At 42.7% G+C, this 14,633-nt stretch overlaps 1 protein-coding gene across 1 annotated transcript in view; it reads left to right on the top strand.

The window, feature by feature from the left end:
- The window catches only part of col4a4 (collagen, type IV, alpha 4), a 171,419-nt gene extending 156,821 nt beyond the window's left edge, over nt 1–14,598 (top strand). The window contains exons 42-47 of the mRNA XM_055879286.1: nt 4,085–4,192; nt 4,466–4,603; nt 5,171–5,287; nt 7,294–7,482; nt 7,597–7,880; nt 9,978–14,598. Of these exons, the coding sequence (XP_055735261.1) occupies nt 4,085–4,192; nt 4,466–4,603; nt 5,171–5,287; nt 7,294–7,482; nt 7,597–7,880; nt 9,978–10,235 (1,094 nt within the window). The 3' untranslated portion in view covers nt 10,236–14,598. The remainder of the gene's footprint in view (nt 1–4,084; nt 4,193–4,465; nt 4,604–5,170; nt 5,288–7,293; nt 7,483–7,596; nt 7,881–9,977) is intronic.
- Nucleotides 14,599–14,633: the final 35 nt, after the last annotated feature.

Below are 14,633 nucleotides of genomic sequence, written 5' to 3'. Positions count from 1 at the left end.
CAATGGAAAGCTGTGCGCAGTAGCGCCGAATGCAACGTCAGTGTTAGTTTCTTTCAATTTGTAACCTACATTCTTTTGTTGCCTACTTTAAATCATCATGTAATTCTGTTTAAACCCGGAGCCTGGCGCACGGTTTGGACGACTAGACCATTGCCATTACAGTTCCATGATCAGTGAGGTAGATGTATAGGACTATTGTTCAACCCTTATTGTAAACCTTTGTCCACTTCTAATATTTCATGGATTGAACAACTGAAAATGACAACTTTCAGGATGGCCACCCCCGTTGTCTTTACACTGCTGCTACTCGCTGTTTATTATCTTTGCATAGTCACTTTACCCCTACCTACATGTACAAATGACTTTGACTAACCTGTACCGCCGCACATTGACTCGGTACCGGTACCTCCTGTATATAGCCTCGTTATTGTTATTTTATTGTTCATTTTTATATAAAAAAATAAAAAATTGTAAATATATTCTTAACTCTATTTCTTGAACTGCATTGTTGGTTAAAGACTTGTAAGTAAGCATGTCACGGTAAGGTCTACACCTTTTGTATTCTGCGCATGTGACAAATAAAATGTGATTTGACTTTAAACAACCCACTAGGCACAAACTGGTTGAATCAATGTTGTTTTGACGTAATTTGTCAACGTATTGTGAGGCGGAATCTACGTGGAAAATACATTAGATTTGGGATTATGTCATCATGGTAACCACATTTCAACATAGATAAACCTTTTAAAATATGTTCAATTTGTACTTTTAAAACAATGTCAGGGCCTCCCGAGTGGCGCTGCGGTCTAAGGCACTGCAGTGCTTGAGGCGTCACTACAGATCCGGGTTCGATCCCGGGAGACCCATGAGACGACACACAATTGGCCCAGCATTGTCCAGGTTAGGGGAGGGTTTGGCCGGCCGGGATGTTCTTGTCCCATCGCGCTCTAGCGACTCCTGTGGCAGGCCAGGCGCATGCACGCTGACACGGTCGCCAGTTGTACAGTGTTTCCTCCAACACATTGGTGCAGCTGGCTTCTTGGTTAACCGAACAGTGTGTCAAGAAGCAGTGCAGCTTGGCAGGGTCGTGTTTCGGAGGACGCATGGCTCTCGCCCTTGCCTCTCCCGAGTCCGTACTGCAGTTGCAGCGATTGGATATCATGAAATTGGGGAGAAAAAGGGGTAAAAAAAATGAACAAAAATCTAACCAGATCTTCAACATTATATCCACTATCAGAAGAAAGAAAATTGACTGGGCAGCACCTCCTACTGGAGAATTGATCTATCTACAGCTAACCTTTGGCCTCACATCCACGGTTTTAGCCAAGCCCTGCTTAGCTATGATATTTGTCACTGACTATTACCAATGTGCGATCGTGAGAATGATTGTTCACTGTTTCTATCGAAGTCATTCCAAAGGTTAGATTTAACAAAGCAAATTAAATGTGACCATACTTTATCACTAATACATCATCAAGGACGCAATTTAGACCTAAATAGTATTTGCAAAGTCATCAAAAGCTATTGTTTCAATTCAACACAGAATTTAAAAAAGACAATACAATAGGCCTAACGTTTCAAGCTCTGGTTAATTTCAAATGTAATTATATTTAAGTTTCAAGTTTTTGTCACACGCACAAGTACAGTGAAATGCCTGTCTTGCTTGCTCTTTCCCAACAATGCAGTAATCAATATCAGTAGTACTATAACAAATAAATAAAAAAGTAAAGTAGACCAAAAACATACAAGAAATAGAAATAAGAGAACACGAGAAAGTAAGTAAGCTATGTATAAAGTCAGTGCCAATACCATATTTACAATGTGCAGGGACACTGGAGTGGTAAGGTTAGATATGTATAGGGGTAATGTGACTAGGCATCAGGATATATGATAAACTGAGTAGCAGCAGCGTATATGATGATTGTATTTGAGTGTGTGTGCGTGTTATGTGTGTGGGTGAGCAAATTAAGTGCGTTTGTGTGTGTTGGAGTGTGTGTGAGTGTGTGGAGTTTGCGAGGTCTTAGCTAACGGTGCAAAAATCCAAAATCAAATAGAAGGGTCAATGCAGATAGCCATTTTGTTAGCTATTTATCAGTCTTATGGCTTGGGGATAGAAGCTGTTCAGAGGAGCCTGTTGGTGCCAGACTTGTTGCTCCGGTACCGCTTGCCGTGCGGAAGCAAAGTGAACAGTCTATGGCTTAGGTGGCTGGAGTCTTTAACAATTTTCTGGGCCTTTCTCTCACATCGCCTGACATAAAGGTCCTGGATGGCAGGGAGCTCAACCCCAGTGATGTACTGGGCTGCCCTTACCACCCTCTGTAGCGCCAATATGAGCGAGGGCTGTGCAGTTGCCATACCAAGCAGTGATGCAGCCAGTCAAGGGGCTCTCAATGGTGCAGCTGTACAAATATTTGAGGATGTGAGGGCCCATGACAAATCTTTTCAACCTCCTGAGGGCACTGAGCGCCTTCTTCACGACTGTTTGCGTATGGAACATTTTAAGTCCTTAGTGATTTGGACACCTAGGAACTTGAAGCTCTCGACCCGCTCCACTGCTGCCCCGTCGATGTGGATGGGGGCATGCTCGCCCCCCGTTTCCTGTAGTCCACAATCAGCTCCTTGGTCTTACTGGCGTTGAGGGAGAGATCAACCACACTGCCAGGCCAACAGGCCTACCACCGTTGTAGTCGTGCTTGGCCAAGCAGCCATTGTTCGAACAGGGTGTACAGGAGGGGAATACGCACACACCCCTGTGGGGCATCTGGGTTGAGGGTCAGCGTGGCAGAGGTGATGTTGCCTACCCTCACCACCTGGAGTTGGCCCGTCAGGAAGTCCAGGACCCAGTTGTGGAGGGAGGTGTTCGGTCCCAGGTTCCCAAGCTTTAGAGTTCTTGGGACAGGAATGATGGTGGTCAGCTTGAGACGTGGGGATTGCAGAGGGGCACAAGAAGAGGTTGAAAATGACTGTGAATATGCCTGCCAGCTGTTCTGCGCATGCTCTGAGAACGCGCCCTGGAATACTGTCCGGCACCATGGCCTTATGAGTGTTGACCTAATTCAAAACATTATGTTGACCTCAGAGTGAGATCACCCAGTCAGTGGCAGTGATATTGAATTGTTTGCGTTGTCAACAACACACAATTCAATATTGCTTTTGTAGTACAGTAAATAGCCTAAAGTTAAGGCTATCTTACAAACAAATGTAACATACAACCTTAAAATTAGTAACGTATCCATGGCCACGTTTTGTGGTTACTGTAACTTTACATTTCTCCTTATGAAATCATATAAAGTGTGCATTTTCACGATAGCATGCATAGGTCGTTGCAGGTCTGTGGACATATTCACAATTGCTGTAATAATCTGTGCAGAATCTCGAACGGCATTGATCACTTGAGCCATGTACTTTCAATGTAATCTCAACTGCAATCCAGGTCACTTGGTTCTGCTATTAGATTAAGCACAGTGATAACGTGAATCTGTTGTATAAAATAGATAAACAAAATATCTTACATTGTATTCCCATTTGAACTTTGCTATGATTTAAAATGGTTGAAAGTGCAGTGATAGACGTTTGGGTGACAACTAAACCAATAATCAGACAGGGTTTTTCCATTGGAATTTGGTTGTGCTTTTCGATGGTTGAAAGCCTAGTGGTAACAGATTGGAAAGTCAACTAACTATTGGCTGTCTTTTTGAGAGGGAGAATATAGATTTGTAACCTCATTGATTATCAAATATTACCCAATTATCGAACGTTGAAATGACAAGTTGTGTTCAGTGGGAAATTATTCACAAATATATTCTCTGCGTAAAGGCTCTCCAAACCAGTTTTTTATGAAGTAGGTAATCTACCAATTGGTGCTGAAAAATATACAATATGCATATATTTTTATGGCTTTCTGTCATTGATCCCTAATATTCTGAACCCCTTCTCTCAATATATTATGAGTCTGTCGAGAAAATTCTAATTCAAGGTACACTGTATTTAAAGGGATGGCATTCATTGAATTGGAATTTCACTTTACTTACTGAATTGTCTGACCTCAATTCAAATTAACCCCAAACTTGGTGTTGTCGCCCAGGTGAGAGAGGAGCTTCGGGGATGATGGGGGTCCCAGGACACTCCGGTTCCACAGGAACATGTGGGCCCGCAGGACCCAAAGGAACCAAGGGACTGCAAGGAGTTGCAGGTCAGCTCCTCATGAAAGTGACCATCACCAGCATAATTAACATTAAACATGAGTGATGCAGAATGAAAATATTTATAAAGCAGTAGATCCAGCATCAGTAGGGACAATGTCATTGAAACAGCCATATAAATAGAATTACTAGTACGGACATTGCTATTGCCTTGATCTGGGAAGCTTTCTCCCTTCTAGTAATTGTATTTCTATTGACACAGCAGCTTAACCCACATACCCTCCTCTCTTTGTCTCTCTGGACATTTGTTCTTTCATCCACAGGTCCAAAAGGAGAAAATGGGAATGTGATCACTCCAATGATGATCCCACCTCCTCCCGGACCCATAGGCGCACCCGGTCAACCAGGCCTTCCTGGCTTCACTGGCGGCCCGGGATCCAACGGTTTTGAGGGACAGAAAGGTAGGGACTGATGTGGGTCAACGGAAGCCCCTGGAATCTCTTGATATCTTCCTGGGTAGACTGCTCTGTCCTCTTAAAATAATAATGTTTGTTATTTTGTTTTCTCCCAAATTGCGTTTATAAATCCAAGAAAACTATCATTCAGAGATGGTGGTTGTAGTTTCTCAGACGGACCTCTTGAGGTCTTTGTGAAAGTAGAATTTTCAATGAGAGGATTAGTTATTTGTCGACCCCTGAATGCGTATTGGCTGACAGCCGTGGTATATCAGACCGTATACCACAGGTATAACAAAACATGTATTTTTATTGGCCTAATTACGTTGGTAACCAGTTCATAATAGCAATAAGGCACCTCGGGGGGGTTTGTGGTATATGGCCAATATACCACGGCTAAGGGCTGTATCCAGGCACTCTGCGTTGGGTCGTGCATAAGAACAGCCTTTTGCCGTGGTATATTAGCCATATACCACACCCCCTCGTGCCTTATTGCTTAAATATAGCATTCATACAGTGAATACAACTTAAAGATAAGATACTATTTGATACTGTATGTGTCTGCTGTTGCAGGGAGAAGTGGCCAGTTGGGGTCACCAGGATTCTCGGGGCCCGATGGCCCCCCAGGAGTAGACGGGGCCCCAGGAGACAGCGGGGTACAGGGGGAGAGGGGGGCATTGGGACTACAGGGTGAGTCAAATGAACTATGGCGTGTGGATGGACACTTCACACACCCACACTGCTCATGAACCTGTGTCCAACTAAACATCAAACCTGCCCCTGTCCTAAATGACATAATATTCATGTCATTTTAGAGACAGTCCCTGTGTTGACCTAGGCCAGCAGCATACCACCCTGCATACCACTGCTGGCTTGCTTCTGAAGCTAAGCAGGGTTGGTCCTGGTCAGTCCCTGGATGGGAGACCAGATGCTGCTGGAAGTGGTATTGGAGGGCCAGTAGGAGGCACTCTTTCCTCTGGTCTAAAAAATATCCCAATGCCCCAGGGCAGTGATTGGGGACACTGTCCTGTATAGGGTGCCGTCTTTCGGATGGGATGTTAAACGGGTGTCCTGACTCTCTGAGGTCATTAAAGATCCCATGGCACTTATCGTAAGAGTAGGGGTGTAACCCCGGTGTCCTGGCTAAATTCCCAATCTGGCCCTCAAACCATCATGGTCACCTAATAATCCCCAGTTTACAATTGGCTCATTCACCCCCCTCCTCTCCCCTGTAACTATTCCCCAGGTCGTTGCTGCAAATGAGAACGTGTTCTCAGTCAACTTACCTGGTAAAATAACGGTAAAATAAATAAATAAAATAAAAAGGGGCAATCTGCAATTGGTACATAAAAAAAAATATATATATTGATCTATACTAGGTTTTGTGGTTGGAGTGAAAACCTACCAGAATGGTAGGTATATATCAGGAGAGCCCTGATATATACCCAAATATAACTTATATATAACTTAATATAACTCATGAGCTTAGTTCAACTGTCGTACCCCATCAGAACCCAGTATTTGAACCCAGTATTCAATCAGATCTGCGTTTCCTTTTTTTTTAAAACCTTTATTTAACTAGGCAAGTCAGTTAAGAACAAATTCTTATTTACAATCACGGCCTACACTGGCCAAACCCGGACGACGCTGGGCCAAACGCCTCCCTACGGGACTCCCAATCACGGCCGGTTGTGATACAGCCTGGATTCTAACCAGGGTGTCTATAGTGGCGCTTCAAGCACTGAGATGCAGTGCCTTAGACCGCTGTACCACTCAGGTAACCCGTGTTAGCCGACATAGCTTTTCATTTAATTTTGTTTAGGCAGTGTAACTGTGTTAGAGCTGCCAAATCGGTGAGCGGCTGCTCTTGTGGTCATTGTCACGAAACCACACATGTGCTTATGTCACACCTGTGTTAGGAGTTCAGAATGAGAAAGTGTAGACCATTTAGAAATAATGACACTCAAATTTTAAATCATTAAACTAAATATTAGGGAATTATATCAGCCTAATCGAGGTGTAGATTGCATTGGATTCTACTTATGCGACTGTGCATACAATGGCAATGCCTGTGATTTGACAGCAGTTACACCTCCGACACCGCCTAAACAAAAGCAAGGAAAAGCTATGCGTTTTTTTCAGCTACTTGGGTTGCCACTGATCTGATTGATTCAACTGTCAAATCCATAAGTGGCTCCCGGCGTTATACCTATCATGGTCATTGCCATTGGGTGCACCAAGTCGCATTAGTAGAAATCCCATTCGGCCGTGTTACAAGTTCGAACACTGGAATGTGTGATGTAAACTACACCTCGTTTACGCTGATATAAATCCTTATTATTTAGTTTGATTTTCAATTTGAGTGTAATTATTTGTATATTGCCTACACTTTCTCGTTCTGAACTTTTAATGCGGGTGGGATATATAGACTTGTGTCATTTTGTGACCATGACCACAAGAGCTCTGCTCACCGATTTGACAGCAGTTACACCTCCGATACCACCTAAACAAAAGCAATGATAAACTATACGTTTGTCGGTTAACGTGGATTACGGCTGTTTTACTTCATTGTTTGTTAATTCATTTAATTGATCGATTTGAATCACATTTTTCTAAAAAAGTATTCACTATTATGCGCCCTTCAAGAGTAGCTAAATATATTGTTTCTCTTTGTCTCTGACTGTCTGTCATCGTAGGCGCCCCAGGTCCTTCGGGAGATGCCGGCAGCCCAGGCCCCACCACCACCTTTAACTCTGGCTTCCTGTTGGTGATGCACAGCCAATCAGACATGGTCCCTTCCTGTCCAGCAGACATGACACAACTGTGGATTGGCTACAGTCTCCTGTACCTGGAGGGCCAAGAGAAAGCCCACACACAGGACCTCGGTACGTTGGTCTACAATACTGTTTGTGTGTGTGCTCATCTGTACACCTGTGTGTGTGTGGTGTGTGTTTGAATGATTGTAACCAGTAACCTAGCACGTCTTTTCCTCCTAATAGGTCAGGCCGGGTCATGTATGCGTCTCTTCAGCACCATGCCTTTCTCCTATTGCAACATGGGCACGTGTGACTACGCCAGCCGCAATGACAAGTCCTACTGGCTGTCCACCACAGCGGCAGTGCCCATGATGCCCGTGGCGGACCAGGACATCCAACAACACATCAGCCGCTGCGTGGTGTGTGAGGCCCCCTCCCCTGCTGTGGCAGTTCACAGCCAGGACAACGGCAATTCCTTCTGTCCCCCCAACTGGAGGAGTCTCTGGGTGGGATACTCCTTCCTCATGGTGAGTGATTTTATGTGTGTGCGTGTGTCTTTGCATGTCTGTGTGTACAGTACCAGTCAAAAGTTTGGACACACCTACTCATTCAAGGGGTTTTCTTTATTCTTACTATTTTCTACATTGTAGAATCATAGTGAAGACATCAAAACTATGAAATAACACTTATGGAATCATGTAGTAACATAAAAAGTGTTAAACAAATCAAAATATATTTTAGATTCTTCAGAGTAGCCACCCTTTGCCTCGGTGACAGCTTTGGCATTCTCTCAACCAGATTCACCTGGAATGCTTTTCCAACAGTCTTGAAGGAGTTCCCACGTATGCTGAGCACTTGTTGGCTGCTTTTCCTTCACTGTGCGGTCTAACTCACCCATAAACATCTCAATTGGGTTGAAGTCGGGTGATTGTGGAGGCCAGGTCATCTGATGCAGCACTCCCTCACTCTACTTCTTGGTCAAATAGCCTTTACACAGCCTGGAGGTGTGTTGGATCATTGTTCTGTTGAAAAACAAATGATAGTCCCACTAAGTGCAAACCAGATGGGATGGCGTATCGCTGCAGAATGCTGTGTTAGCCATGCTGGTTAAGTGTGCCTTGAATTTTAAATAAATCACAGACAGTGTCACCAGCAATCTACCATCAGAAATACTCCTCCGTGCTTAACGGTGGGAACCACACATGCGGAGAGCATCCGTTCACCTACTCTGCGTCTCACAAAGACACGGCATGTGGAACCAAAAATTTCACATTTGGACTCATCAGACCAAAGGACAGATTTCCACCGGTCTAATGTCCATTGGTCGTGTTTCTTGGCCCAAGCAAGTCTCTTCTTCTTATTGGTGTACTTTAGTCGTGGTTTCTTTGCAGCAATTCGACTATGAAGGCCTGATTCACGCAGTCTCCTCTGAACAGTAGATGTTGAGATGTGTCTGTTACTTGAACTCTGTGAAGCATTTATTTGGGCTGCAATTTCTGAGGCTGGTAACTCTAATGAATTTATCCTCTGCAGCAGAGGAAACTCTGGGTGTTCCTTTCCTGTGGCGGTCCTCATGAGAGCCAGTTTCATCATAGCGCTTGATGGTTTTTGCAACAAAGTTCTTGAAATGTTCTGAATTGACTGACCTTCGTTTCTCTTTGCTTATTTAAGCAGTTCTTGCCATAATATGGACTTAGTCTTTTACCAAATACTGCTAGCTTTTGTATACCACCCCTACACTGTCACAACACAATTGATTGGCTCAAACGTATTAAGGAAAGAAATTACACAAATGACCTTTTAACAAGGCACACCTGTTAATTGAAATGTATTCCTGGTGACTACCTCATGAAGCTGGTTGAATATGCCAAGAGTGTGCAAAGCTGTTTTTTTATTTATTTTACCGTTATTTTACCAGGTAAGTTGACTGAGAACACGGTCTCATTTGCAGCAACGACCTGGGGAATAGTTACAGGGGAGAGGAGGGGGATGAATGAGCCAATTGTAAACTGGGGATTATTAGGTGACCATGATGGTTTGAGGGCCAGATTGGGAATTTAGCCAGGACACCGGGGTTAACACCCCTACTCTTACGATAAGTGCCATGGGATCTTTAATGACCTCAGAGAGTCAGGACACCCGTTTAACGTCCCATCCGAAAGACGGCACCCTATACAGGACAGTGTCCCCAATCACTGCCCTGGGGCATTGGGATATTTTTTTTTAGACCAGAGGAAAGAGTGCCTCCTACTGGCCCTCCAACACCACTTCCAGCAGCATCTGGTCTCCCATCCAGGGACTGACCAGGACCAACCCTGCTTAGCTTCAGAAGCAAGCCAGCAGTGGTATGCAGGGTGGTATGCTGCTGCTGTCAAGGCAAAGGGTGGCTACTTTGAAGAATCGAAAATATATTTTGATTTGTTTAACACTTTTTTGGTTACTACATGATTCCATGTGTTATTTCATAGTTTTGATATCTTCACTATTATTTTACTAAGTAGAAAATAGTAAAATAAAGAAACCCCTTGAATGAGTAGGTGTGTCCAAACTTTTGACTAGTACTGTATGTGTGTGCCTGTGTGTGTGTTTTGTTATAACAGTTGTAACACGTGTGTGTATTGTAGCACACAGGGGCTGGCGATGAGGGTGGTGGCCAGTCTCTGACATCATCAGGAAGCTGCCTGAGGGACTTCCGTGCCCAGCCGTTTGTGGAATGCCAGGGCCCGCGGGGTACGTGCCACTACTTCGCCAACATCTACAGCTTCTGGTTGACCCGGGTGGGCGCAGATGGACCGCTTAGCCCAACTTCACAGGGCACGCTCAAAGAGGAGTGGCAACAGCGCCTCAACGTAGGCCGGTGCAACGTGTGTATGAAGGAGTGACCCCACCCACCTTCTGGGTCCGGCCACATCCCACAAGCACCGGCCCCAAAATCTCTGACCCACCACATCCCACGAGTGCATTGAAAATGCACACTCATTGGTTACCTGAGAGGCAGTAATGATACACCTCATTAGTCACCAGAGAGGCTGTGACTACACTGGTTGTTTACCTGAAAGTCTGTGAATAGTATTTACATTGACACATGCTCCCTCTTAACTTGTTTTATGCAAGTTCATACCAATGAACATGCAGTACTTGATCAACTATCCTTTGAATTATTTTTTTAGATTAGTAACTTTTTTTCTCCTGAAATCTGTAACTTGGCTGAAAGCTCTTAATTTGTGTATTATGTTTCCAGGTTTGAGTACCTGATATTACGTGGCAGATTATCTTTTGCTCGAGACTCCCAAGTCAACAACAAACAAACAGTGGCTTCAAGCATCAATGTGGCTCATCACACTCCGATTCAGAAAACTTGAATGTCCTCAATTAGGCAATTAATTTTGCAGCAATCACATACAGACATTGCAATTGTTACTATGTTTTTATGTACAACAGTGGTCCTCACACTCTTGGAAGCTGGGACCCTCCCAAAGCCTATGACGTTTTCTTGTCATCCACCAAAGCCACAGTTGTGTTTATTAGGTCACGCAACAGAAAACGTTTTAAAGTAGAACGCCAAAATAAGCATTTTTGATTGGAGAAGTCCATATCGTCCCTCCCTGTTCCGTATTCTTATGTTTGATTAGGCCTTGATTCAATCAGATCAAGTGTTAACCTGTGTTGGTAGACATCCACACAGAGGATGTTTTGCCGGTGTTGGAGGTGTAACTGCAGTATGAGCTGACAAAGAGCTGAGCAGCTGCTCGTGTGTCACAACCCAATCGCTTCCTTATTATCCCTGCCGCATTAGAAGTTCAAAATGCGAACGTTAATTTGGATGGGGGGATTTAACCTCTCAATCTAATCGAGGTGCAGTGGTAGAAAAAGTACCCAACTGTCATACTTGAGTAAAAGTAAAGATAACTTAGTAGAAAATGACTCTAGTAAAACTCACCCAGTAAAATTTTACTCGAGTAAAAGTCTACAAGTATTTGGTTTAAAATATATTTAAGTATCAAAAGTAAAAGTATAAATCATTTGAAAGTCCTTATATTAAGCAAACCAGACGGCACCACTTTTTTTCTTTTTTTTTACGGAAAGCCAGGGGCACACTCCAACACTCAGACATCATTTACAAACAAAGCATGTGTGTAGTGAGTCTACCAGATCAGAGGCAGTAGGGATGACCAGGGATGTTCGGTTGATAAGTACGTGAATATGACTATTTTCCTGTCCTGCTAAGCATTCAAAATATAACAAGTACTTTTGGGTGTCAAGGAAAATGTATGGAGTAAAAAGTACAATATTTTCTTAATTAAGGAATGTAGTGAAGTAGTCAAACATAAATAGTAAAGTACAGATACCCCCAAAAACGACTTTAAAGTATTTTTACTTAAGTACTTTACACCACTGTCGAGGTGTAGACAATAGTACATCACGCATTCAAGTGTTTCAACTAACACGGCTTCTTGAATTTCTAACGTTGGATTTATAAATGTGGGTGGTTTCATTGCATCAAATGAGAGTGTGCGCAATAAGCTAATGCAAGAAGCCACTTGTGGATTTGACAGCTTTAACTCAGTTCCGACACCTACAAAACAATCGCTAGGCAGGTGTCCGCTAGTGCGGATCTGATTCGAATCTAGCCAACGTAAGGATCTAACAACCAAAAGTAATGACAACCAAATGAGTTATACTGACAACCTGTTAAACTGTTTTTTTTTTTAACAGACCCCATTAAAAATGTATCCAAGCCAAAAAAGTCTGTGCACTGTTCACCAAAGCATAATGTGTAAACATTGTTACAACCCCATGTTTGATCCACTTAAAGGAGAAATGAGGGGGAACACTTGAAGAATCCCATACAGATAAACTGTTTGACACAGATCTGACACTGGTGCTTTTGTCTATTACTTACAGTAGGCTATGTGACTATCAGTAATTTTGTTATTTTGACAGTGTTGATAGATGGTTGTGTGTCCTGTTGTATAGATTCTTAAGCAGACATTAAGATACAATTTGATTTGAATTATACATGTAGAAGATAATATACACTATCTTAATGTCCTTCTATTTTGATATTTTTTTAGTACCTTGGTATCATGTCCACATCATCTGAAACACTAGCACAATACCACCTTTGTATGCTATAGACTGCAACATGTCAAAGTTCTCCCCCTTTCTTTCCCTTGGTAGACAGCACACTTATATTGGTCCAGCAACACTGTCCATTACCACAACCTTATTATTGTCCATCTTTATTATTAGTGCCTGTCACTCACCTACGGTGTTCAACCCAAGCATGCAATTCACTCACTTAGCTGACCCATTCTCTTATACCAGAATACCTATTGATACTTTATCCAAAGAATTGTATTATTTAATTTTCTGTTGTTTAGAACTGTATAGTGCTAAAAGCAGTATAGTATCTACATCATTATCTGTAAACTGTATAACTTGTTAACAATGCTTTAGTTTAGATTGTACACATTTAGAGAAACAAGGTGTCTGTTCCTTCCGTTCATTTCAGTCCTCTCATTATTGGGCCTCTTCGTCATTTAATTGGGCTTCCTTTCACTTGGTCTTTAAAAAGAATTCTGTAAAATAACTTAAGACCCAAACATTGGTTGTCAAGGTAATGGCACCAGTCGCTAAAATGACTTCACCATTTTGAAAAGCGCTGGTCTTTTCTTGCACACTGCAGGATGCCTTACACCGATCTACTTTGTCATGTCTGAACATTCAGCCTCTTTAGTCTTGACTTCAACACACTACCCAAACTAACACATGGAATTATGCCTTGCTAACACACACAGAAAAACACACTCAGTAGTCATTACACTTCAAATTAATGTGTATAACAGTGTTGCAAATTTCAGTCTTGAAATGTTTCCCTGTACATCTTGGCATTATTGTCTGTTGTATGTAAATATGTTTGCACTGTCGAAAGAACAGGATTGCTTTATTTGTACTGTAAATGTCAAGAATATTTATTTAGGTAGGAATCATTGTGGTGCTATTTTTGAAAAAATGGTGAATGCGTGGTATTTCTCAAAAAAATAAGAATATTATGTTGTCAAATGTTAGGACTCAGGCCACAATGTCGGGAAGTATTTGTAGGCAGTGGACAAGAGGAAAAAAACCGAGAAGCATGGTGTCGCATAACTGTGTTAAGGAATGCTCGCAGGTATCATCGTTTCACAGATTGACAATCTTGCCCCATGTGGGGATTTCTGTTACAGTCAAGTAGTAACACACCTGATTCAAGTAATCATATCAAGACTTTGACAAGTTGAATCAGATGTGTTGCTGCTGGGCTGGAACAAAAACCTGTACCACCACCCCACCAGACTCTTGCACTGTGAGATTGTTATTATCTCATGATCGTTATGGTGATGAGAAAGGGTAACGTCTTGGGATAGTTTTTATCCTACGATACATCTACATTATCAATTTCTCGGTGCAAACATACCCTTGCTGTCTGGTTAAATTTGGACCCTAAGGTCATTTTTAGGTCAATGAGAATATTGTGGTCACCCGATTGTCTTCTTTTAACTGTAATGTCTCCAAAGATGACCAAAGTCAGAGGGCAACAGAACATAACTATTGTTAAATGTCCCATATAAACAGGGCTGAGAGAATTCACTACATTTTCTGTACTGTTGGACTAGAGTTTCGCAGTGGAAGCCACACTCAGGAGGATGTAACGTCACAGAAAAGTGATTGTTTGCCAGATTGAATAGGGAGTCGTTTCAACTCCATTCATTCTATTTCTATCTGCAACATTCGGAACACTTCACATTACTGAATATACCCGCTTCCCCTGAGTCATTCCATGTGATTAACAATGAGGCCCTCTGTCCAAATGGGAGCGCTGTGGGTGTACATATGTAGATGAGAAAACACTGACAGTATATGACCAGTCTGTCAGAAGTGGCTCTGAGTTATTGACTGACTGACTTCGGTTCTGGAAAGGGGGGAGCGTTCTTCTCCAACCCCCTCCCCATTCTCAATGTGTGGCTACTCCCGTAACGTTAGAGGCATATCAGAGGTTAAAGATGGTAACTCAACATCACTGACACACGCTGAGCCACCCCCAAGACAATCCTCTTCTTAAAACACTTGGTACGATTTCTGTCAGCACACTTAATCCTTATAGGATAACCCTTTCACTAACACACACATTCCTCTAAGCAACCAGTAGTCTTAAAAGCATTATGTGGACTGTTTAAAGGTAAAATAAATGCATCTAATTTCCAAGTGTCATGTCTGATTATCTGGCTTGATTCCAATTG

This window comes from Salvelinus fontinalis, chromosome 24 (genome assembly GCF_029448725.1).
Source record: "Salvelinus fontinalis isolate EN_2023a chromosome 24, ASM2944872v1, whole genome shotgun sequence".
NCBI classification, from domain to species: Eukaryota; Metazoa; Chordata; class Actinopteri; order Salmoniformes; family Salmonidae; genus Salvelinus; species Salvelinus fontinalis.
Note: the sequence above shows the minus strand (reverse complement) of the source record. Positions and strands in the feature narration are given on the sequence as shown.